General features: G+C 44.7%; 1 protein-coding gene across 1 annotated transcript in view; it reads right to left on the bottom strand.

The window, feature by feature from the left end:
• Positions 1 to 21,940, bottom strand: part of LOC144790945 (solute carrier family 2, facilitated glucose transporter member 11-like) — a 525,594-nt gene that overhangs the window by 275,242 nt on the left and 228,412 nt on the right. Inside the window, exon 8 of the mRNA XM_078665571.1 lies at positions 9,851 to 9,961. Within this exon, the coding sequence (XP_078521697.1) occupies positions 9,851 to 9,961 (111 nt within the window). The remainder of the gene's footprint in view (positions 1 to 9,850; positions 9,962 to 21,940) is intronic.

Here is a 21,940-nt window from a genome sequence, read left to right as displayed (position 1 = left end):
TTGTGTTCCCTGTTTTTAATATAAAAAACGTTTTTCTCAGAGAGGTTTTGTGTTTGTGTATTCTGAGCTTTTTCAGCCTTTCCTTAAAGTAATAATGGCGCTCACCCGACAGAACCAATTTTGGCTCTGGACATGGGGAAGAAACGGGCCCAGCCAGTAAGGGAGGGGTCACGCTCACTCTGGACTTCGTGACCCCTACACGCAAGTACAATGTTGGGATTTGGGATAGAGCACTCTGCTGAGTTGGGGTGGCGGGCAGTTCTGAGTCCATCGGGCAGGGAGGCAGGGATGAGGGAGGCGGTGCGGGGTGGGAGAGTTCGAAGTTTTAGGTTTTTTGTTGTAATTCTTCACAGACAAGACTACAAGGCATGGTGTTTATCGAATAGGACCTCCACACAGGGCATAACAAGGTTACACTACTTATCTACCACTCCACTTCGACGGAATGATCGGCACACCCTGCATTAATACACAAATAACGTGTCGGGTGGCCCCCGTGGCCCCACTTACGGTGGTCACTTGGAACGTCCACGGATTAGGGGATAAAATTAAAAGAGGATAAGTCTTCGAGCCCTAAAGCGTCAAGCCCCTACACTAGTACTCCTACAGGAGACTCACCTCACGGGAGCGATATGTAAATCAATGGATAGATGGGGGTTTAAGATGGTGGTACACGCAGAATTCTCAGCGGGGTCTAGGGGGACAGGTATTTTAATAAGAAAGAACTCTCCATTTATAGTCAAGCAAACAAAGCATGATGACCCGGGTAGATTTGCAGCTGTACACGGTCAGTGGGAGGGCAGACTAGTAACCGTAGTGTCAGTGTATGTCCCCCCAGCTTTGCAAAAGGTGGCACTTCCGGCCCTCAGCGATTTCCTATTGTCGCTTCCAGATGGAGACTTACTAGTGGGTGGGGATTTTAACGCCACGATGGACATTAATATGGACAGACACCCAGCACGGGCGACAACGAATGGAGTCTCCCGCCTGCGGAGCTTTGTGGAGGCAATGGGACTAGCGGACGTCTGGGGGTATAAACATCCATTAGAGAGACAATACACCTTTCACTCAGCAGTTCACAATAGCATATCCAGATTCAACTATTTCTTGGCGCAGGATTCCACCCTTTCCAGTGTAGAAAACATCACTATTGGCCCGAGAGGAATCTCAGATCATTCCCCGGTAACTCTGACACTTTCCTCCTCCCACACCTCTCACAAGCGAATATACCCATTATATCCAGGCTATTTACAAATACCACTAATACGGAAGGAACTCAGTAACACTACAAAGCATTTCTTCACCGAAAACGCAAGCTCAGTAAACTCACCAACGGTACTGTGGGAGGCCTACAAGGCTGTTCTCAGAGGTCAGGCCATTTCCTCCATAACAGAACACAAGCGTGCAAAATACAGAGAGCTCTCGACCCTTGAACGGAAGCTCCAAGCAGCTGACACTGCCCACTCGACCAATCCCACGCCGGACTCGGCTCAAGCTCTTTTGCTGAAGCAACAACAACACAAGGAACACCTCAGACTAGAAACAATGACAGCCCTCACAGCGACAAGGCATAGAATTTATGATGTCGGGAAATTGTTGGCGTGGCTAGACAGGAGGGAACGGGGTACTCACACTATAGCACAGATTCGGACGGCAGAGGGACGTTACACCTCAGACTCTGGGGAAATTGTGAAGGAGCTGGCTACACACTTCAGTAGGGTGTACGCATCTTCCACGTCAACCACGGAAGTTGTTGCCGCAAATTTTCTGCGGGAGGTGGAAATGCCCAGACTCGACCCCGAGGCCACTGAGGAGCTAGAAGCCGACCTCACTGCGGAGGAAATCGGAGAAGCAATCAACTCCCTTCAATCCGGTAAAGCAATCGGCCCAAACGGTATCCCAATGGAACTTTATAAACTCCTAACACCCGCCCTCACCCCGCACCTACTAGCAATGTACAATGACAGCTTGGAGCAGGGTACGCTGCCTCTAGATCAACGGACGGCCACCATCGTAGCTATCCCAAAACCAGGGAAACCCCCAGTGGAATGCCTCTCAGATCGCCCTATATCACTGATTAATGCAGAGTCCAAAATACTGGCTAAGTTAATTGCAAATAGGCTGCAAACACACATCCCCAACATAATTCACCCGGACCAGTCGGGCTTTATGCCAAACAGAAACACTGCACTTAATCTCAGATGTTTACATAGTGTGCTGGCGAGGGAACATAGTCTGACGGAGACAGCAGCAGTCCTCTCTCTAGATGCCAAGATGGCCTTCGATATGGTGGAATGGCCATATCGTTTTACAGTTCTTCCGCATTTAGGATTTGGCCCTAAATTTTGCGCGTGGATCCGGCTCCTATATGCAGACCCAGTGGCTCGCGTGGCAGTGAACGGGCAACTATCAGACGTCATCGCATTGTCAAGAGGGACACGACAGGGATGCCCATTGTCACCACTCCTTTTTGCACTGGTTTTAGAGCCCTTGGCAGCGCAGATCCGTAGTACTCCTCCTATGCGTGGTATTACTTGGGCGGAGGGATTGGAAGACCGTGTATCCCAATTTGCAGATGACATCTTAGTCTACATCGCAGACCCCGAAAACACTCTGCCGATGTTATTCGAAATATGCGACGCATTCGGGCAGATCTCGGGTTACACCATGAACTGGGATAAGTCGGTGTTATTCCCGTTAAAGGGCCTGACTCCGCGACTCCCCCCTGGTTGTCCGCTGGCAGTTTCCCAAGAAACGTTTAAATACCTGGGCATACACATAACAAGGGACCCTGTTGCCTTCTTCACCAAGAATCTGGTTCCCCAGCTGGAACGGCTGCGGAGAGATGTCACACATTGGGAATCGCTGCCCCTTACAATATTAGGTAAAGCTGCCTTATTTAAAATGATGGCCCTGCCCAGATTCCTGTACATGCTGGAAAATACACCGTACCAGGTACCCATAAAGTACTTTAGACAAATAACAACACAAGTATCTACACTCCTGTGGAGCAACAAACCAGCCCGAATTGCACAGGTTAAGCTATGCCCGCTATTGGTATGATTGCGGCATAGCACTCCCTAATATACGCCTTTATTACTGGGCTGCACACCTCAAAGTAATAAATCAGTGGATACACGCCCCTCGGACAGACCCAGCATATATGGCTGATTGGGCTCAATTAGGCACAGACAACATGTTAGCGGCCCTATATAACAGGCGGCGTGCGTTGGCACTGGCGGGCCCGACTAAACACACGGTCATGTTGTGGTATGCAGCACTGGCACATCTTGGTTGGAATGGGGTTATAACCAGGCTTACACCCCTGTGGGACACGAAATAGTTGGGGACCCTCAGAAACAGCAAGGGATTCGAACACTGGGATAGCATAGGTATCTCCACAGTTGGGGACTTATGGGACAAAGGGACGGTCGTCCCATTTGACCAGCTCCAACAGCAATATGAACTTGCACCAACGGAGACATACCGTTATATACAAATTAGACACGCACTCCTTTTTTTTAAAAACTCTTTATTCATGACTGTATCAAATATTACATGTTACTTTTGACCATTTTATCATCTATCAGTCTTTTCACGTTTTCTAACCTTAACTGTTGGCGAATTAACAAGTATTCTCTTCCATTCTTCCCTGTAATCTCTGGTGTATCATTCTATTATATCAATAATCTTTTGCATTCACATTACAATATCGCCTGTTGATTTAACTTCATCCCACCCAAGTCCCTCCCACCCCTCACGTCTCCTAGCTTTACCATCGTATACACTCTGTATTCCTTGGCATAATGACCTTATCCTGCCCAGAAAAAACATCAGCAACTGGCTGGTTTAACCCGTATACTCAGCATTCATGTCCCCACCCCATAAGTCCACCGCTCTGCAGCCTGTACATACGATCATGTGTTGTTCCCCTGTGATAATTCTAGATCTACACCCTCCATCTCTATCAACGTTCGCTTCCAGTCTTGTGCTATGGGATGTTTACGGAGCCCCTTCTCCTCCCTACGCAGGATCGCACTTTCTGCCCTGCCCCATGTTAACAAATCAGAGCGCCATACCTCTACACTCGGGGGTCTGGTCGATTTCCATCTCATAGTTATAACTCTGAGTGCCAACAAGAGTGCCAGGTCCAAGAGTTTCAGTTGTGCTTTGTGGGTCTTGGGTCTCTTCCTGTGTCCTATCAGGCAGGGCAGTGCCCCCTCAGGAATTTGCAGGGCTGTGATAGTGTGTAGTGTGCGTCGGACCATCTCCCAGTAGTTGCGTAGTCTCGGACATGCCCACAGCATATGGAGGATATCAGCCTCATCCTCCTGACATCGGGGACAGTTGTGGGAGGAAGCCGGGAACATTCTATGGAGCCTCTGGGGGGTAAGATACGCTCTGTGTAATATCATAGCCTGTTTGAATTTGAATTTGACGTTTCTAGATACTCTCCTGTGGTGTTCTAGGATAATCTTCCATTCCCCGTCCGTCATAGCCTCTCCTGTGTCCATAGCCCAGGCATCCCTGAGTGTGGTAAGGGGCAGAGCAGCGTGTTCCCTAATGCCCACATAGAACCATCGTACCAGGTGTCCTCCCGTTCCCATGTAGTGGAGGAGATGTACCATTTCATGTTGTTCTGGTTTGGTGCACTGTGGAGCCCATGTACGTCGTACATAGTGAGTCACTGAGGCGTGTAGGAGGTACATTTGCAGTGGGGCTCCTGTGGACTGTGCAAAGGAGGCGTGATCCATCAGTGTGTCGTCCCCAAACAGGTCGCCCACTCTATCCACTCCTGCCTCCGTCCAGGGCTGCAACCTGCGTTGTGTCAGACTTCCCTGCGGTGTTGGGAGCCCTAACAGGGGAATGTTATCCGCATAAGGAATGGTCCCTGCAGTGTACGCCAGTGCTTTTCGCCAGCACCGCAAAGCAGTGTGTAGTAGGGGATGGCAGTCTCGGGGAATCTTGGCTGTGGGCAGCAAAAGGGAGTGCAGTTCCCCGCGCGCTAGCCGGTCCTGTGTAAAAGCGATCTCATGTAGGTTCCTACCCGCCACCCAACGTGTCAGCCATTGTGGTTGGCTTGCATAATAATAACCTCGTAGGTCTGGCACACCTAGGCCCCCCTGTCTGGTGTTCAACTGTAGTTTTTTGAGGCTTATTCGTCGCCTCCCCGGACCCCATATGAGGGCAACCAATAACGTGTTCAGCGTGGCAAATATTTGTAGTGGGAGAAGAACCGGCAGGTTAGACACGCACTCCGAACGGCTCTTCCACAGACCGTGAATTTGCTGGAGGCGTCCCCATTAGAGGATAGGCTCCTTACAGACTTTATGCCTAAATGAGCCACTTCCTTGACCTACCGCAAACTAATAAATAATATGTCGGACCTCACAGTGACACTAAAAGAGAAATGGTCGTCAGACATTGATGCTATGGATGAGGCAGAATGGCAGATGGCCCTCGCCTCTCCTAGGGAGGTGGGAATCTCAGCCAGGCTCCGACTGGTACAATTTAAAATTCTGCATAGAGCCTATCTCACTAGATCCACGCTTCATAGAATAGGTAGGGTGGAACATCCATATTGCCTGCGAGGCTGTGGCAATGAGGGAACCTTTTTTCACACAATTTGGGACTGTCCTCGATTAGCTGAATACTGGTGCGAGATATTGTGCACAATATCTCAAGCACTGAATGTTTCCCTGCTGCCTGAGCCGCGTAGATGCCTCCTCAATATCTGGGAGCCAAATGACCTATCTCGCTATGGGCAAACCTGGGTGACTCTGGGCCTCATGGTGGCCAAAAGGAATGTGGCACAAAAGTGGGGGGCGGCAGAGTTACCTTCCTTGGGTATTTGGTGTAGAGACATGGATACGACAATGATTACTGAAAGAGCTGTATATATAAATAGGAAATGCCCTCGCAAATGGAACAAAGTCTGGGCTAACTGGAATACATACAGAGGAGAGATTTGTGACCCAATCGCCAAATCGGACGATGATAACTCGGACAATGACTCTGATGGGGATTGAGAGATCTGGAGGGAGGGGGGGGGGTTCATGCCAATGATAATGATTGTAGAAAAAGGAGTTCAGAGAAAAATGACTCAACTGTACAAAAATTGTTTGATAATGGTAACCTTGAACTTTGCCTATGCCAACTGTCTTGATGTGATGTATACTAAAACCAACCCCTTCATACCCTCAAGAACCCCATGAAGTTGCTCCATTACGCCATATGTTGCATGCTGCCAATTCCTCATATTTGGTAACTTCTGTGTACCATAGCTTGTATACTGCTCCCACTTCGACTCCCTGCACTTCCCGGCATAGATGGGTTACTAAACTGGGACAGGAAATCACTGATCAACAGTGGCTGTATTGCTGTAAGTAGAATGAACAGGTCTCCTGAAGCAGCCAGTTACGCATCACTCATTACAAGTTTCTTCACCGCACTTACTATATCCCGGTTAAGCTTCACAAGTACAGATTACGTGATGCTGACATATGCAATAGATGCGGGGCAGAAGCAGCTGACTTCCTTCACCTAGCTTGGGGGAGTGGTTCGATTTTAGCCTATTGGCAACAGGTGCTCACTGCACTAGTGCATCTTTTACGATCCCTTTCACGACGGCCGACCCAACAGACCTCAAGAACGACAGGCCCATCTCTCTCCTCCCCTTTGCAGCCAAAGTCACTGAGAGACTCGTTAACACCCAGCTTACCGCCTTCATAGAAGATAACTCCATCCTGGATGCCTCCTGGTCTGGATTACGCAGCACCACAGCACTGAGACCGCCCTCCTCGCTGCCACAGACGACATCCGCATGCTGCTGGACCAGAGACACACCACGGCACCTCATCCTTCTAGACCTTTCCGCAGCTTTTGACACAGTCTCACACAACACTCTCGCAGCCAGACTACATGACGCAAGAATACAAGGAGCCGCCCTTGACTGGATGCAATCCTTCCTCTCCGGCAGAACCCAGAGGATCCGACTCCCTCCCTTCATCTCCAAACCAAAGGAAATCAACGGCGGCGTACCCCAAGAATCTTCACTCAGCCCCACGCTCTTCAACATCTACATGACCCCCCTTGCCGCCAACGTCAGACAGCATGGGCTCAGCATTGTTTTGTACGCCGATGACACCCAGCTCATCCTCTCGCTCACAAAGAATCCTGAAGACACCAGACTCTGCTTCCAGTAAGGAATGAAGAACGTGGCAGCCTGGATGAAGGACAGCTGCTTGAAGCTAAACTCTGAAAAGACTGTGGTCCTCATCCTCGGCCCCTGCACCTCCGCCTGGGACAACACCTGGTGGCCCTCCGCCCTCAGGAGCCCACCCAACCCTACAGACGACGCTCGGAACCTCTGCATCATCCTGGACTCCTCCCTCTCCATGTACCGCCAGTTCAATTCTGTTGTCACCACCAGCTACAACTGTCTCAGAATCCTCCGTAAGACCTTCAAATGGATCCCCCCACTGCAGAAGGACCATCACCCACTCACTCATTACCAGCAGAATGGACTATGGCAATGCCCTCTACGCTCTTCTGCACAGACTCCAGACCATTCAGAACGCAGCAGCCAGACTTGTCCTCGGGACACCGAGCCACAAGCACATGCCACAGCACCTACGAGGCCTCCACTGGCTCCCAGTCTAGAAGAGGGTCACCTTTACACTTCTCACCCACGCCTACAAATCCCTCAACAACATCGGCCCCAAATACATCAACGAGAAAGTATCCTCCAACGTACCCAAGAGGAACCTGTGCTCCGCTCCGCCGACCCCCCGCATCTGCAGAGACAGAACCGGGGGAAGAGCTTTCTCCTACATCGCAGCTAAAACCTGGAACAAGCTCCTGTTGCACATCAGATGCTCCCCGACCCTGCACATGTTCAGGAAGGACTTCAAGACACGGCTCGTCGACTGACCCAGAGCTGCCGTCCCACCCCTCCCCCCAGCCTCTAGAGACCCTTGCGGATGAATAGCAAGCTTTATAAACCCCTGATTGATAGATTTTTTGATTGATTGGTTTCACTCCTCTTCTCCCTCTACTTGGATAAATAGAGGAACTAGCAGCAGCACACCAGAAATTCATCTTGTTTAGCCTGTTACTAGCTCGAAATCAGGTGGCATGTAGATGGGGTCGGGGCAGAGCGCCCACATTTAAGGAATGGATTGGCGACATGTTGTTATGGCAGGAGCAAGCGTACACCTATGCTGAATTGCTTCCCCTTATGTCTTATCTCCTGGAGCATCCGATTGATAGTGACCAGACTCCACGCTCCCCTCGTATATCACATTCTACCACTTGATTTTGTGGAGTCCACGTGCCTTACATCCATACTTGCTTTATTGAAGGGTCTCATGTTTTACTCTGATCTGTGTTATACACACTGTGAAAGGGGTTTGTCCTTAGTATAATGTCCTCTTTGGGGGTTAATTCCTGATGCTGTTATTACTCTGGAATATATATTGTGTTGATCCATCGACCTGGTGCTGATGCTATGTATGATTCTCCCCATGTATTGTACTACCATTGCTGGTTGTTTCGATGTTTTGTAAAAAAACAAATAAACAAATAAAAAATAAAAAAACATTATTGTATTGTTTCTGTAATTCAGTTTCAACCAGAAGCCGAACTCCATAACCTTCTACGGATACTGCTTCAGGTTTGGGCTACTCTACTGACAGATGACCAATTGGAGAACCCACAACAGAGGAACATTGAATTATTTCTAGTGATGGCTTCAAAATGTTAACATTTACATTGGTTTTGGTGTTTTCATTATAAGAATCTATGACTTGTGAATAGATGTAAATATCTTTTGAACCCTGGTATGTGTGTCAAGGCAGGCTCTTGCATGGTTAGAAATAGTCACACGTGAGTAGGCAGAGCTGGATTTGGAAAGGAAGAGAGCAACTAAGACAATTGGTGCTAAGATGAACGGCAGGGAGGATTCTTGAGGGCACACAGACATGGATCAGTCTTAGGAGAAGAGTCCAGGCACTACAAAGCAAGTGGTGGGAAGATTGAACCTTGTAGTTAGGGCCAGGGAGAGAGAGAGATGGCAACAGCAAGCAGTCGCAGCATGCATTGTGGGTGCCACGACATACCACTCAAGAAATGGATGCCCATAAGGGAACACGTCCAACAACAGAAAGAGCTGCAGGTGCCTGCATGGGAGGAGAAATGCCTAGTCAAGAAGTGACCGTGCTGCAACAGTTGCTTCACATAATGGTAGACATCAGAGGAGGTGGGAGATGCGACATCAAGGAAGTCCTCGGAAGAAAGACCCCAGTCAGCAGGCCAAGCACACAGGAGAAAGGCAATGAAGAGCAAACAACTCAAGACATTCACTAAGGAATCCAGAATACCATATCTATCAGATTTTGAACGGTGCTGACCCATTGCTCATCTACTTGTAATCAATTGCCTTTCTTTTATCTCAGTTGCAGGGTGACTTCTGAATGTCGGTGTTAGTTATGCCAACAGTTGTACCAGCCCATCTGTCACCTCTCCTGAACTGCTGTTCATGGTCAAATTTTGGAGGCTTTTTATCGTAGATCTTTAACCAGGCTCTTTATACTTCTCCTCTTCTGGCATATCTCCCCTGGTGTGATTACACATTTGTGCACTTCAAGGAGATAAGTTTATAGGAGATGTTCATATTTAGCACATAATGTACATTACATCAATTAAAATGTTTATCCTTACAATCAGACTTATAGATTAATTCTATTGAGTAATTACTTTTTAAATCTCAATTCAATATTGTGATTTTGCCTATTTACATAACACCATGCCTCATTACCACCAAAACAGTACATCAAGAAAAGCAACTTACGCAGACAAGAACAGACATAGCATCGCAAATTCCGATCCCAACGTTAACGTGAGGTATATGTTGTGGGGAAACGCCGGCATCGTAAAAGATGTCATATGAATAAAAGTAGATCTAAAAACACAATGAAAGACGTACAAAAAGTTAAAAATAAGTGAAAGCCAGAGTCAACTAACATAGTAATTTCCCGCATTTGTCTGAGTGTGGCGACATTTTACACTTAAGCAACTGAACTTGATAGCACAATCTACATGTTCACTAGAGTGTTACAGATTGTTCAATTGCACACCTCTGTACAATGGCAGTGTTCACATGTGCACCTGAGTCCAATGACATTGCCCACACCTGCACATAGGTGTGACAATAAACTGAGTGGAACAGTATGACCCACTTGTGCATTAAGTGTGACAGCACAGTTTACAAATTGACCAGCTTGTTTTGCCATTGTCCACATGTACACATTAATGAATAGCCATTGCCCACATGTACGCCTAGGTGTGATAACACCGTCTACAGGTGCCCACATATAGCCCTGAGTGGAACAACATTATCCACATGTGCAGGTTATGTGTCAACACGTCATGATTTACACACAACGAAGACATCAAGTTGTTCACTGGGTTGGAAAGGTTTGAAAACTTTGGAAGACAGGGCAGTGTAGATTGGACTAAAGCAGGCACCTGACCTCACAACAGAGTTTCAACTGACATCCACAAATCAGGATTATCAGAGCACTTTTGGGGTGGAAGCTGTAAAGTCAGTACATAAGACTTTTCAGGATGAAGCATACACCCCATGGGCCATTTAGTTCCTGTGACTTTAGTTTTTTAGGTCTCGCGTAGGTAGCGCATGTGTTGTCTCTTCGAGACATGATATATCCACTCTGTTGGCTTACCCCCCCCCCCCCGCTCATTGCTTTTGATTTGCTAATTTGTGCATCCTTCGAAACAGCTTGCTTCCATGTGGTTAATCTGTCTTCTCTGTCCCTCCTTTTTGTGTGTTGCTCCCTCCTATGGAGCATGCCCCCCTATTGCTTGCAGACTTTCACTTCTGTGAATATAGGTTTGTTTCAGTGCACTATTCTTTTGTTTATTTCTTCTCGTGTTTTAAGAATGTACTTCTTTCTTACTCTGTCGTGCTGTGGTTTGATTTTTGTGTTAAATTCGCTGGGATGACGGGAGTTCAGATAACATCAATAATCGCCATAGTGCTTATCAAAGTAATTTTAAACAGCTCCATAAAATTGCATTGAACGTGTTTTCAGACCAAAATACGTTCATCCGACATGAGTCATGTTTTTAAACTAGGGAAGTTTACAGCAAGCTTTGTTGTATTGTTTTAAAAATTAACATGAAAAAGGGTTCCAACAATGCCTCCAATGTGCCTTGTGACCAAAAGTTTTTGCATGTTTCTGCCTGTATTTTAGCAATGTAGCCTTTACTTCCTCTGTTGTTTGCTTTTTGATTAAAATGCCCTCGTCCAATGGGAGCTCTTTGCTAAATTAGGGTACTTATCACCAAGGATTGCTGTATTGCCTTTAAAATATTATTGTTAAAGCTTTGTAAAGATGAATCAGATGTGCTTTTTGACAAAACACTCTCAACCAATGTGAGCTGTTTCTTAAATTAGTGATGCTAGCTCATAAGCACCAAACTGCCTTAGGAGTGCCCGATCTGTCCCAGCCCCACTGGCTCTTCAGAAACACACTGTCTTCCAAATCACTGAATTTGCCCAAATATTATCTGCTCTTAAGAAGCAATAGACTGTCTGCCATGTAGCAGACTCTGTCCGTATTTCTGGCCATTTAGAAACATTGATCGATATTGTAAGATCTCTGACTCTGCCCTTATATTACCAGCATTTTACAACAAGACGCGCTCCCCTGATTGGGGCTCTTTGTTAAATTAGATTATCTAACATCAGGCATTGCCATGTTGAACAGATTTTTGGACTAAAACATGACTGACTACCCAATGGGTGACAAGCTGTTTTTTAAATTTAGTGAGCTAATAGAAAAGATTTCTATTTACTTCCCAAAACACAAACCTTTTGTGTTTGCATTTGGTGAGGAGGGGTGGAGCAGGATGTTGCATTCAGCCTTTGGGTGGCAGCAAACCTTTTGCTTATCTTAAGCACACTTTACTGTAAAGCACTCACACCTCCTACATGTTTTGTGGTTGCTACAGGATGGAGATATATTGAGCTAACCAGCTGACGAGATTTGGTTGATGCACCTGCGCCCAGGGAGTGGTACTGAGACCTGAGAAGACTTTGGGCAGCATCTCCAGCACCCCCAAAAAAGTGTTGCTTTCTACTGAAGTAGGACAATTATCCTGAAACACGTGTCTAGAGATACACAGCACCGGATGCACCAACAAGGGTGAAAAATTAAAGCCTGACACTGCATTTACTATGATGCATCGGGGCAAACTGAGGGCTGTAGTGTGAGGCAGTGTACGCCCACCCCCTTCTTACCTGATCAATCATACTAGCATGTTCCCTGAAACCCGCCTGTAGGGGAGTAAGAATGTCCTGGTCCTCGATCCAATTTTGCACCTTACCAAGCACCAAACAAGCAACCATCTTTTGAATAGAGTCGATTAGGATTATAAGCCTGTAGTTTCCTGGAAGTGTTCTGTCACCTTCTTTATACATAGGAATAATCTCAGCCCCCTTCCAGAAATCGTGTACAGGAGCTCCGAGGGCGATCGCATTTGCCAATAACAGGATGTACCTATTCCACTTTGTCTTATCGTGGAGAAAGATGTTCGCCGTGATACTATCAATCCCTGGCACTCTACGCCCATTATTGCACAAAAAGCTGCATTAACATCAGCTGGGGCAAAAACCTTACAAGAATAGTATATGTGAGGGGGCTCTGAGACGTTAACCTCTTCAGAACCAGTTGCGTATTGTGATTCAAAATGGCTAACCCATTCATCCTGCGCTACATAATTCTGTGGTTGTGGTCGATGTCCCCCATTCCCCATTTAACCAGGTTCCAAAATCTTTGGGAGTTGTTTTTGGCACATGCCAATCTGAGGTCCTGCCACCTGTTTTCGTCCCATTCCTTTTTTGCTTTCTCCTGAGCCCTCCTATATTTTATCCTTGCGGATCATACGCTACTAGGCTCTTTTGATCTGATTGCGTCCCCAAGATGTCTACGGGCTGTTTTGCATTCCTCGTTGTACCATTGGCACACTTTCTCCTGTGGGGTGCTCTTGGGCCTACACTCTTTGATAAAAAGGGGTTGCAATTTAGAAAAGAGTTTGTTATGAGATGCAGTTACAGCCTCAAGGGAATCAAGGCAAGAGGAGAAAGCAACTTATTCAACTATTGTGTGCTCAGTTTCCTTGGCAACAGAAGCTAGAATATTTGGTTTCTCTAGGACCACTGCCCTTTTAAGGCACCCATGTTGTTAGTGGGTACCAGATCATGAGTGATGAGCTGGTTATCTGGTTGAGTATATTTCTGTTGGGCCAATAATTCGAATGTAGAACTTAGTGGGTTGTGATCACTCTCCAAGTGATCAAACACCACCATGTCCAGGAGGGTGGACCATAACTTTAAGCTAATTAACAAGTAGTTGATACGACTCGCATAGTGACCATTATTAAAGATATTCACCCCATGTCAGTCGGAAGGAGTTCTTCCGTGGCTGCCCTTAGGCCTTTTTCCAAACAGATGGCTTTGATTTGGATTGCCACATCTGTCCACCGTATTACGGGTGTTAACTCAAGGCTTGGAATTCCCCACTGTGCGTACGTCCTGGTCCTCTCCGCCAAGGGGATCAAAAGTCGAATTGAAATCCACCCCCACTATCACTAGAGAATACCTAGAGAAATGATCTAGGAGGTCATCAAGAATCGTAAAAACTTCTGTGCTCTTCCCCCCGCTGAGCCCCCTTGAGTACATATTATAGATGTCAATGTTCCCATGAGGTCCTGCCATCAACTGAGTGCTAAGAACGTCATTGCACTGTGTCAGGAGCTCTTGAATCTTCTAGCTAATTGCCTACCTAACCCAGATGATAAGCCCCCCTGAAGGCCAACCTTTCCCTCCACCTATGGCCGGAATGCATCATTAAAGTACCCTAGATGAAAACGAGGGACCACTAGCCAAGTTTCCTTGAGGAGGCAAATATCGTGCTCTTCACTAAAGGTAGGCCTCTCTGGGTATAAGCCCTTAGACCTTAGCCCAGCAACGTTCCATGACATTAACCTTAGACTAGGAGAAGTGTGACGTGTCTCAATTTGGTCACAACGCCTGGGAACTTATTCAACTATGTTCTTCAACCTACCCAGGTCAACGGACTCGATAATTCTCGCCTCGGTGCCTACTCTAACTAGGGATCACACTCGGCAACTCTGGGCATTAGCTTGCCTCATCTCCACAACGGCCCCCCACATACGCCGGGGATGCCTGGTTTCACCTTGGAGATACCCAGTAGGGACCATCTCACAGGGAAAGCCAGGACGGGTTCCCCAGCGGTCTACAGCGCAGAGATACTCCTTCGGGAGTCGATTCTAGCGCTTTAGAAACCCACAATCAATCAATCAATCAACCCTCAGCCAGCAGTTTACAATGGATTCCACATTGACCTTGTCCTCATCTTTTAACAATCAACATAAGGCAGTACTCCTAGCAACCCAGACTAAATAAACTTCTTTATCCAACCAGGCTTCCTTTTCTCCCTTTCTGGACGTCCACCATGACAAGTTCTACCACACTCCCCAGCATATGGTTCAGTGAGACTCACATGATTACAGACGCTCACAAAAGCATCTACAGTAGTAACATCATCACCAATGTTTTTTGATTTCACTCATTGTGACATGCTCCACACATCACCAGATTCCAGAATGACAACATTCATCTTTACTCCCTTCATTTTATACGGCTCCATAAAATGTGTGGTGCCATTCTTTACATACTTGGGTTTCCTGATATGAATCATGTCCCCAACACGCCATCTGCCACTCTTCATCTTATGAAAAGCATTATATCTTTCCTTCTACTTCTGTTGGTACCCTCTCATATTCTTGTCATCTGTATCACGAATCCAGCCACAGCTACCATAAAACCACAAAACTAAAGACAACTTAGTTTTGGCTAACCTTCTTCAAATGAAGATTCACCAGTCACACTTAGGAGTGGTCCCATGTGCCCAGAGAATTTCCCTCAACTCATGCACCAAAGACACTCAATTCTGCCAGGCCCTTTGTACACACCCCTTCACGATTTTAGTCATAACCTCTGCCGGGCCATTGGCTTGAGGGTGATACATTGCTGTGTGATGGTGCTCAATGCGCAGAGCAAACAAAAACTCCCATCTCTTGTGACACAAACTGCACCCCATTGTCTGTCAATACATCCTTAGAAATGCCCTCCTTGGAAAACTCCTCATAAAAGAACTCATTGATGATTCTAGAAATTAACAGCACTTAAACACTTAGCTGTCACCCATTTAATGGCATAATCAACCAGTAACATTACAACCCTCTCTAAAGACCTCAGCAAATCAAAAGGTCTTACAACATCCTTTCCCAATTATTGCCATGGTTCACCGATGACTTTCACTGGTAAAAGAGGTACTTGCATCACTATTCTCCCTTTGTCTGCCTGGGCACACATATTGCAATGCCTGACTAGATTCTCTACCAACCTGTCCATACCTGGCCATCAATAAAGTTTTCTCAACCTGTACTTAGTTACATTTCTACCTGGGTGACCCTCATGGTCCAAGACGCCAATTTGTCCCTCGCACCTTCAGGTGGAATCCTATTACCACATCCCCACAAATCACTCCCTTCCATATATAACTCTTCTTTCATAGCATCATACCGCTTCTCATCCTCACTAAGGATTCTTGAATCTGGAGACCCCCTTCTCTACAAACTCAATGATTTTCCTACAAAGTACATCCTTCGTTTTCTCCAATTCCCATTCTTCTTCCTTCGTGGTTTCCTGGCTAATCCAAAATACCTTAGGCTCTTCAACAACCAAATCATCATCACTTTCCATCGGGAACCTAGAAGGCAATGCCACTTTATTCTTAGAACCTTTTACCTTCTTCACCTCAAAGTTGAACTCTCTTACACCTTTCATCCACTTCGCAATCCTGGGAATAGTACGCTCCCTTCCTTAGAATGAGAACAATTGCTCTAATGGCTTCTGGTCACTGCATATCACAAAAGGCATACCCCAGATGCAACTACAATCACTTTTCGTCACCATTATCTAGCTGAGACAATACTGCATCTAATCCATTTAGACTGGCATCAGTAGTTAAAATGTTTCTTTTAATAACATCAAAATGTCCCAAGGTTAGCATTCCACCCAATTGCTTCTTGATGGGTTCAAAAGCACTTAAACACTCATCCCTCCATTCAAATGTTTCTCCTTTCTTAAGAAGTTGACTCATTGGATGAATTAGTAAAGCAAAATTATTAATACATTTTTATGATGCTCTGATTCCTAAAGATTATTTCAGTCTGTCTCAGTGGGTATCGGCACTTCAACAATGGACTTAACTAGGTCCAATTTGGGACTCATACCTTCCCAGATGTGGTGTGACTCAGATAGGTCACAGTACTCACTCAGAATTTAAACTTTTCTCTTTTCATATACAACCCACTCTCTTACAACCTCAACATTACTTGTTACAACACCATATCATGATCATGTCTATTTTTGCTGTGTACCAGGATGACATCTTGGAAAAACAAAACCTGTTTGACACCTTCTAATACCTTCGTTATCATGAGTTGAAAGCAATCAGACGTTGAGGTTATGCCAAATGGCAATCTAATAAAATGGAGAGCTCCTAGTGGTGTGACAAAAGAAGTTACGTGTATAGAGTCCTCACGCAAAAATACTTGGTGGGCTACAAAGAACATATTTAGAGCATGAAACACTTGTGCCTTTCCCCGTAATGATAACTCCTCTGCAATATGAGGTAGCAGTTGCCAGTCCACCCAGGTGTTCTTATTTAAGTCCCAAAGGATAACACACATTCTGATATTCTTTCCACCTTCCTTGAGTTACTTAACTATTGGTTCCAACTAATCGGAGGACTCTAACTCCTTTATCACTCCCAAACTCTTCAATCTCTCCAACTCAGTCTGCCATGGTTGCATCATCAGGGGTAATCAGGGGTAACATCTTTGTTGACTGCCCAAAAATGCTGCCGGATTCTCAACTTCATCTCGTTAACAGAGCTACTCACATATTTTTTGCTGCAAGGGCATTCAAGAACATAAATTACATAATCACTTTCGCTTGTCAGTCTCTGAAGGATATTCTTCGGTAGGACCTCTTCTTGTAAAGTCACCCTGTGCAGTACTTTCATATTTGCAAGCTTTGCTTTTTTGACATCTTATAATGCCACAATGCTTTTACTGGAGCCAGTTTGTTGTTCTCAAGTCCTCCTTTCAGAAGGGACTGTTCATAATTCAGTCACCAATGCTCCTGTTATGCGATATGTGATGGTCAATGTGTAATTATACAACTGCTGGATGGACCAGTGCTTTTTATTGATATCCCTCACTCTTCCTTATGTGATGTGTTGAAACTTGTCAGATATCTTATGTCATGTATTTCTTTTTCTTTATTTTTGTTTTGTACTAACAAAGCCTCTCATTTTTCTCTTGCTGTTTGGTGTACATCTTCCAGGACCTTTTTGGGTTAATTGCTTGCCTTGAAGCGGTCCATTATTTCCTTCGATTCACTTATGAACCGCTCGTCTCTTGAGCAATTTCTCCATGCTCCTTACAAGGAATGAACAGGATGCCCTGTTCTAAGATTGGTGGATGACCACTACTTGCATGGAGAGTCTCATTTGGCTCAGAGCATTTCTGACTGAGGGATGTACCTAAGCACTTGTCAATGGAGTCTATATCCACATCTCGATATGTCACTTTCCATCTCTCACTTGGCACATCAACTTTAGATTACATGCAATGCATTTCAGTTTCGTAGAGAATTACTTTAGTATGCCTTCTGGGCACAAGTCATCCATAGTGCTTATAAAATAATAGGCACCACTTCTTCCTGGTTAGCCTCTGCACCGGCCACCTCCTGCTCCCCATCCATTACAGAAATTTGTAAACATTGATTATTCCAGTTGTCTTGGGGTTCTCTCTTTACTTCTCATATACCAATGCCCAATTGATCGAAGACTATCCGCTCTTTCTTCTCTAAATTCTGTAGGGTATTCCATTATGTTTCAATTAAACTACTCTTGTCTTGGGGGAACTATGGAAAGTTATATACATATATATATATATATATTCGCCCCCAGCTACGCAAATTTATTCATGGGCTGGTGGGAGGAGCAGATTGTCACTGAAATTGTGGAATTTAACAACATGGCCCTGTGGCTGAGGTACATTGATGGTGTGGGGATTCATTGATAAGCTTAATAAGAACACCTTGAATCTACTATTCACGGAACACATCAGTAGGGATCAGATGGAATTCCTGGATGTGTTATTGGAGGTCAAAAATAATCAATTGACTACCAAATTGTTCCGCAAGAGGACAGCAGGCAACAGTATCCTTAGCGCTAGTAGTTGTCATCCATGCAAATTGGTGTACAGCATTCCGTATGATGAATTGCTGCGCGCCAAAAGGAATTGCAGTACCTTGATAGCTTACAAAAGCGAGGAGGCGATCATGTGTCAAAGATTTTTGAATAGAGGCTATAACAAAAAAACTATCTCGGAAGCCATCGCCAGAGTTGAAACAAAATCTAGAGATGAACTGTTACACCCTAGAAAGGAGAACGAGGGTACTGAATGCATCAGGTTTATTACCACGTTTTCAGGGCAGGCAAATAAAGTTCGGAGAATATTTAAGACACACTGGCGCATGTCCTTATGACGGATGACCACCTCAAAAAGAATCTAAGTAGTAATCCTCAGATCACTTTTAAGAAAGGGAGATCTTTGAGAGATGAATTGAGTCACACCATGTAATGACACAAGAAACTGTTAGAGGTGCTGGCACACCTGTGTTCAGGTGTTGCCGCAACTGTAAAGCATGTAAAAACAGTAAGGACTGTAAGACATTAACAGTACCGAACTCCTCGAGAGAATTTGTCATCAAGAAAAAACTTACTTGTAATACCTCATACAGTATTTATGTTTTGATCTGTCCCTGCAACATGTGGTATATTGGGAGTACTAAACATGAGGCTAAGAAAAGGGTGTTAGAGCACTTACATGCAATACACAAGAATAACAGACAATACCCAATTGCATGCCATTTTTATGACAAGCACATGCAAGATGATACGCTTGTTCGTATGGTTGTGATAGACTGTGTAGATCTTGGTGTCAGAGGGGGCAATAGAGAAGTGTCACTTAGAAAGTTGGAATCCCGGTACATTATAGATCTGGAGAGCCTGGCCCCTAATGGACTAAACATCAGCGAAGAGTTGGCAATTCATTTACAGGAATAACTGATTAGAAACTTTAATCTGCATAATAGTCTGTGTCTTAAGTATTTAATACCGTTCGTTTTTTACAGATGGGGGCACTTCTTCTTTTTGCAACTGGTGGAGAATTGGACAAGTGATGATCACTACTGGTGTTTGCATGGACATATTTGATCAAGCACATTATTATGTGTATGTATACCTAGCCCACTGGGGCAGTGGCATTTTGACAACTTCAGGGCAATAGCTGCAGATACGAATACAACAAGAGAAGTTCAGTATGCCCACTTGGGCTGTATTGGATTCGGTTTTGTCTGTGTAAACTTTATTTGTCTATTCCATAACTTTATTTATTTGTCTCAATGTTTAAAGAACTACTCTAAACATTGGGTGATGACGTCGAGCCAATCAGCGGGCTCATAATAACAACTAGCGGTGGCTTTCACAAATGGATGTGCAGCTATTATAGCGCAACCTGCACCAAGATACGGGTGATATTACCATGATTTACTGTTGTGTTTAGATAAAGAAACACTATGTTAGTATTGCCAGTAATTGAGGAAGTAAAATCGTTGTATAACAATGTCTGTTTATAGCACTGCGACTCTGACAAATAATGTATTTTTATCGGGCTCTGATTATGCTGATATTATTAATTTTGTATAATCTGTACTTCACAGCCCACCAACACGTCATCTAGTTTGTGTACCTATAAAAAGTACGGATGGTAACTGGAATATATGTCCTTTTGAAATGGCCGCCAGATTTGCATACTTTGCACTATGGAGGGTGATTGTGTAACAATGAATTAGAGGTGTATTTAAAATGGCGATGTACATGGTTCTTACGAGCGCGAACAAGCCGTAATGGCGAAACGCGTCGTTTTTGCATTTGTCAAATAAAATATTTCTGCAAGGAGCCTGGGTGTTCGAGTACTTCCTTAGAATCAAGGTTTTGTTTGTGCTGATATATATATATATATATATATATATATATATATATATATATATATATATATATATATATATATATATATATATATATATATATATATATATTACCTACTGGCGGTCGCCAGTAGGTATATATAGTTAGGATTTTTTCTCTATGGGTTTTTTGAAAATTCTATGTCTAATAACTTTGGCGTTTGTGGACGGAATTGGCTGAAATTTTCAGGAAAATGGCACATTTTGTTTCTGAGCAGCCCTTGAAAATTTGGGGGGGGTTCGTCAAGGGGGGGCCGAGAAAAAAGGGGGGTCCCAAAACGTGTTTTTAACATTGAGTTTTCCATAGGGCGGTTGGCCTCACTTTTAGCCCGAACGGCTGAATGGATTTGCACGAAACTTGGCAAAATTGTAGGGACTGGTAGCCCGATGTGCCTTTTGTAGGTCTCAATATATGTGCTCCAGTGGATTTTGAGAAATTAACGTTTAAAAAAAGATATATATCTGTAACAGCGGACCGGGCAGCGTCCTAGGACGCGTACTTTTCGCGCAACGGAGCTTTGTGAAGCGAAGCTGATTGGTTCTCCGGCGTCTGTCAACATTCCAAACAGTCCGTAGCGGCCGCCATCTTGTCTCTCGGTAGGATCGAGAGACAAGAGGAGGCCAAAGCGAAGGGGCAAATGACCATAAGGGGGAATAGTAGATCCTCGCTGACCCCCTAGGTTTGATGTGGAGGTTTTAAAAGGGCCCCGCGGGGCAAAAAAAAATAATAATAATAATAATCGAACACCTGAATGGATTTGCACGAAACTTGGCAAAATATTAGGGACTGGTAGCCCGATGTGCCTTTGCTAGGTCTCAATATATGTGCTCCAGTGGATTTTGAGAAATTAACGTTCAAAAAAAGATATATATCTGTAACAGCGCTCCGCTTCGCGTACTTTTCGCGTTACGGAGCTTTGCGAAGCTGATTGGTTCTCCGGCGTCTGTCAACATTCCAAACAGTCCGTAGCGGCCGCCATCTTGTCTCTCGGTAGGATTGAGAGACAAGAGGAGGCCAAAGCGAAGGGGGAAATGACCATAAGGGGGCATAGTAGATCCTTCCTGACCTCTTAGGTTTGATGTACCATTTTGCCAAGTTTGGTGTAATTCCGTTCAGCCATTCAGGCTGTAGACGTATGTAAATGTCCTATGGAAAATTGCATGGGGAAAACACATTTGAAAGTGTTGAAATTTAGAACCAATTAAAATGTTACTTTGGTTTTGTATTTGTGTGTGATGAAAGTTAATTGGTTATGTATATATGTCAAATGAGAGGAAACCACAGCCATTTTGTGATACTACTGTCTGAGGTACATTTGTGAGGAATTTTTGGTGGTGAATTTCTGGTGTTTGATTTACACAGTACTAACACTTCTGCTACTTTTAAAAAGGTGAGTTGTTAATTTGTAAGGGGAACTATGTTGTACACTTGAAGATAATTTGAAAAATGTTTTCTGTTATTTATTTGCAGTCCTTCTGTTATACTAAATACTTGATGAAGTTAGTTTTATATTATGTATTACTAAAAACGATAAATGAAAGTGATTATTTTTTTCTGCAATTTACAGCAAGCAATTTCAAAATAAAATGGCTCACAATGAAGAGACCGTGGCAATTTCTTTTGAATTGTCCACTACATTGATTGAAATTGAGAGCACCAATAATGAA

The sequence above is a fragment of the Lissotriton helveticus genome, chromosome 11 (genome assembly GCF_964261635.1).
Source record: "Lissotriton helveticus chromosome 11, aLisHel1.1, whole genome shotgun sequence".
Lineage (NCBI taxonomy): Eukaryota > Metazoa > Chordata > Amphibia > Caudata > Salamandridae > Lissotriton > Lissotriton helveticus.
Note: the sequence above shows the minus strand (reverse complement) of the source record. Positions and strands in the feature narration are given on the sequence as shown.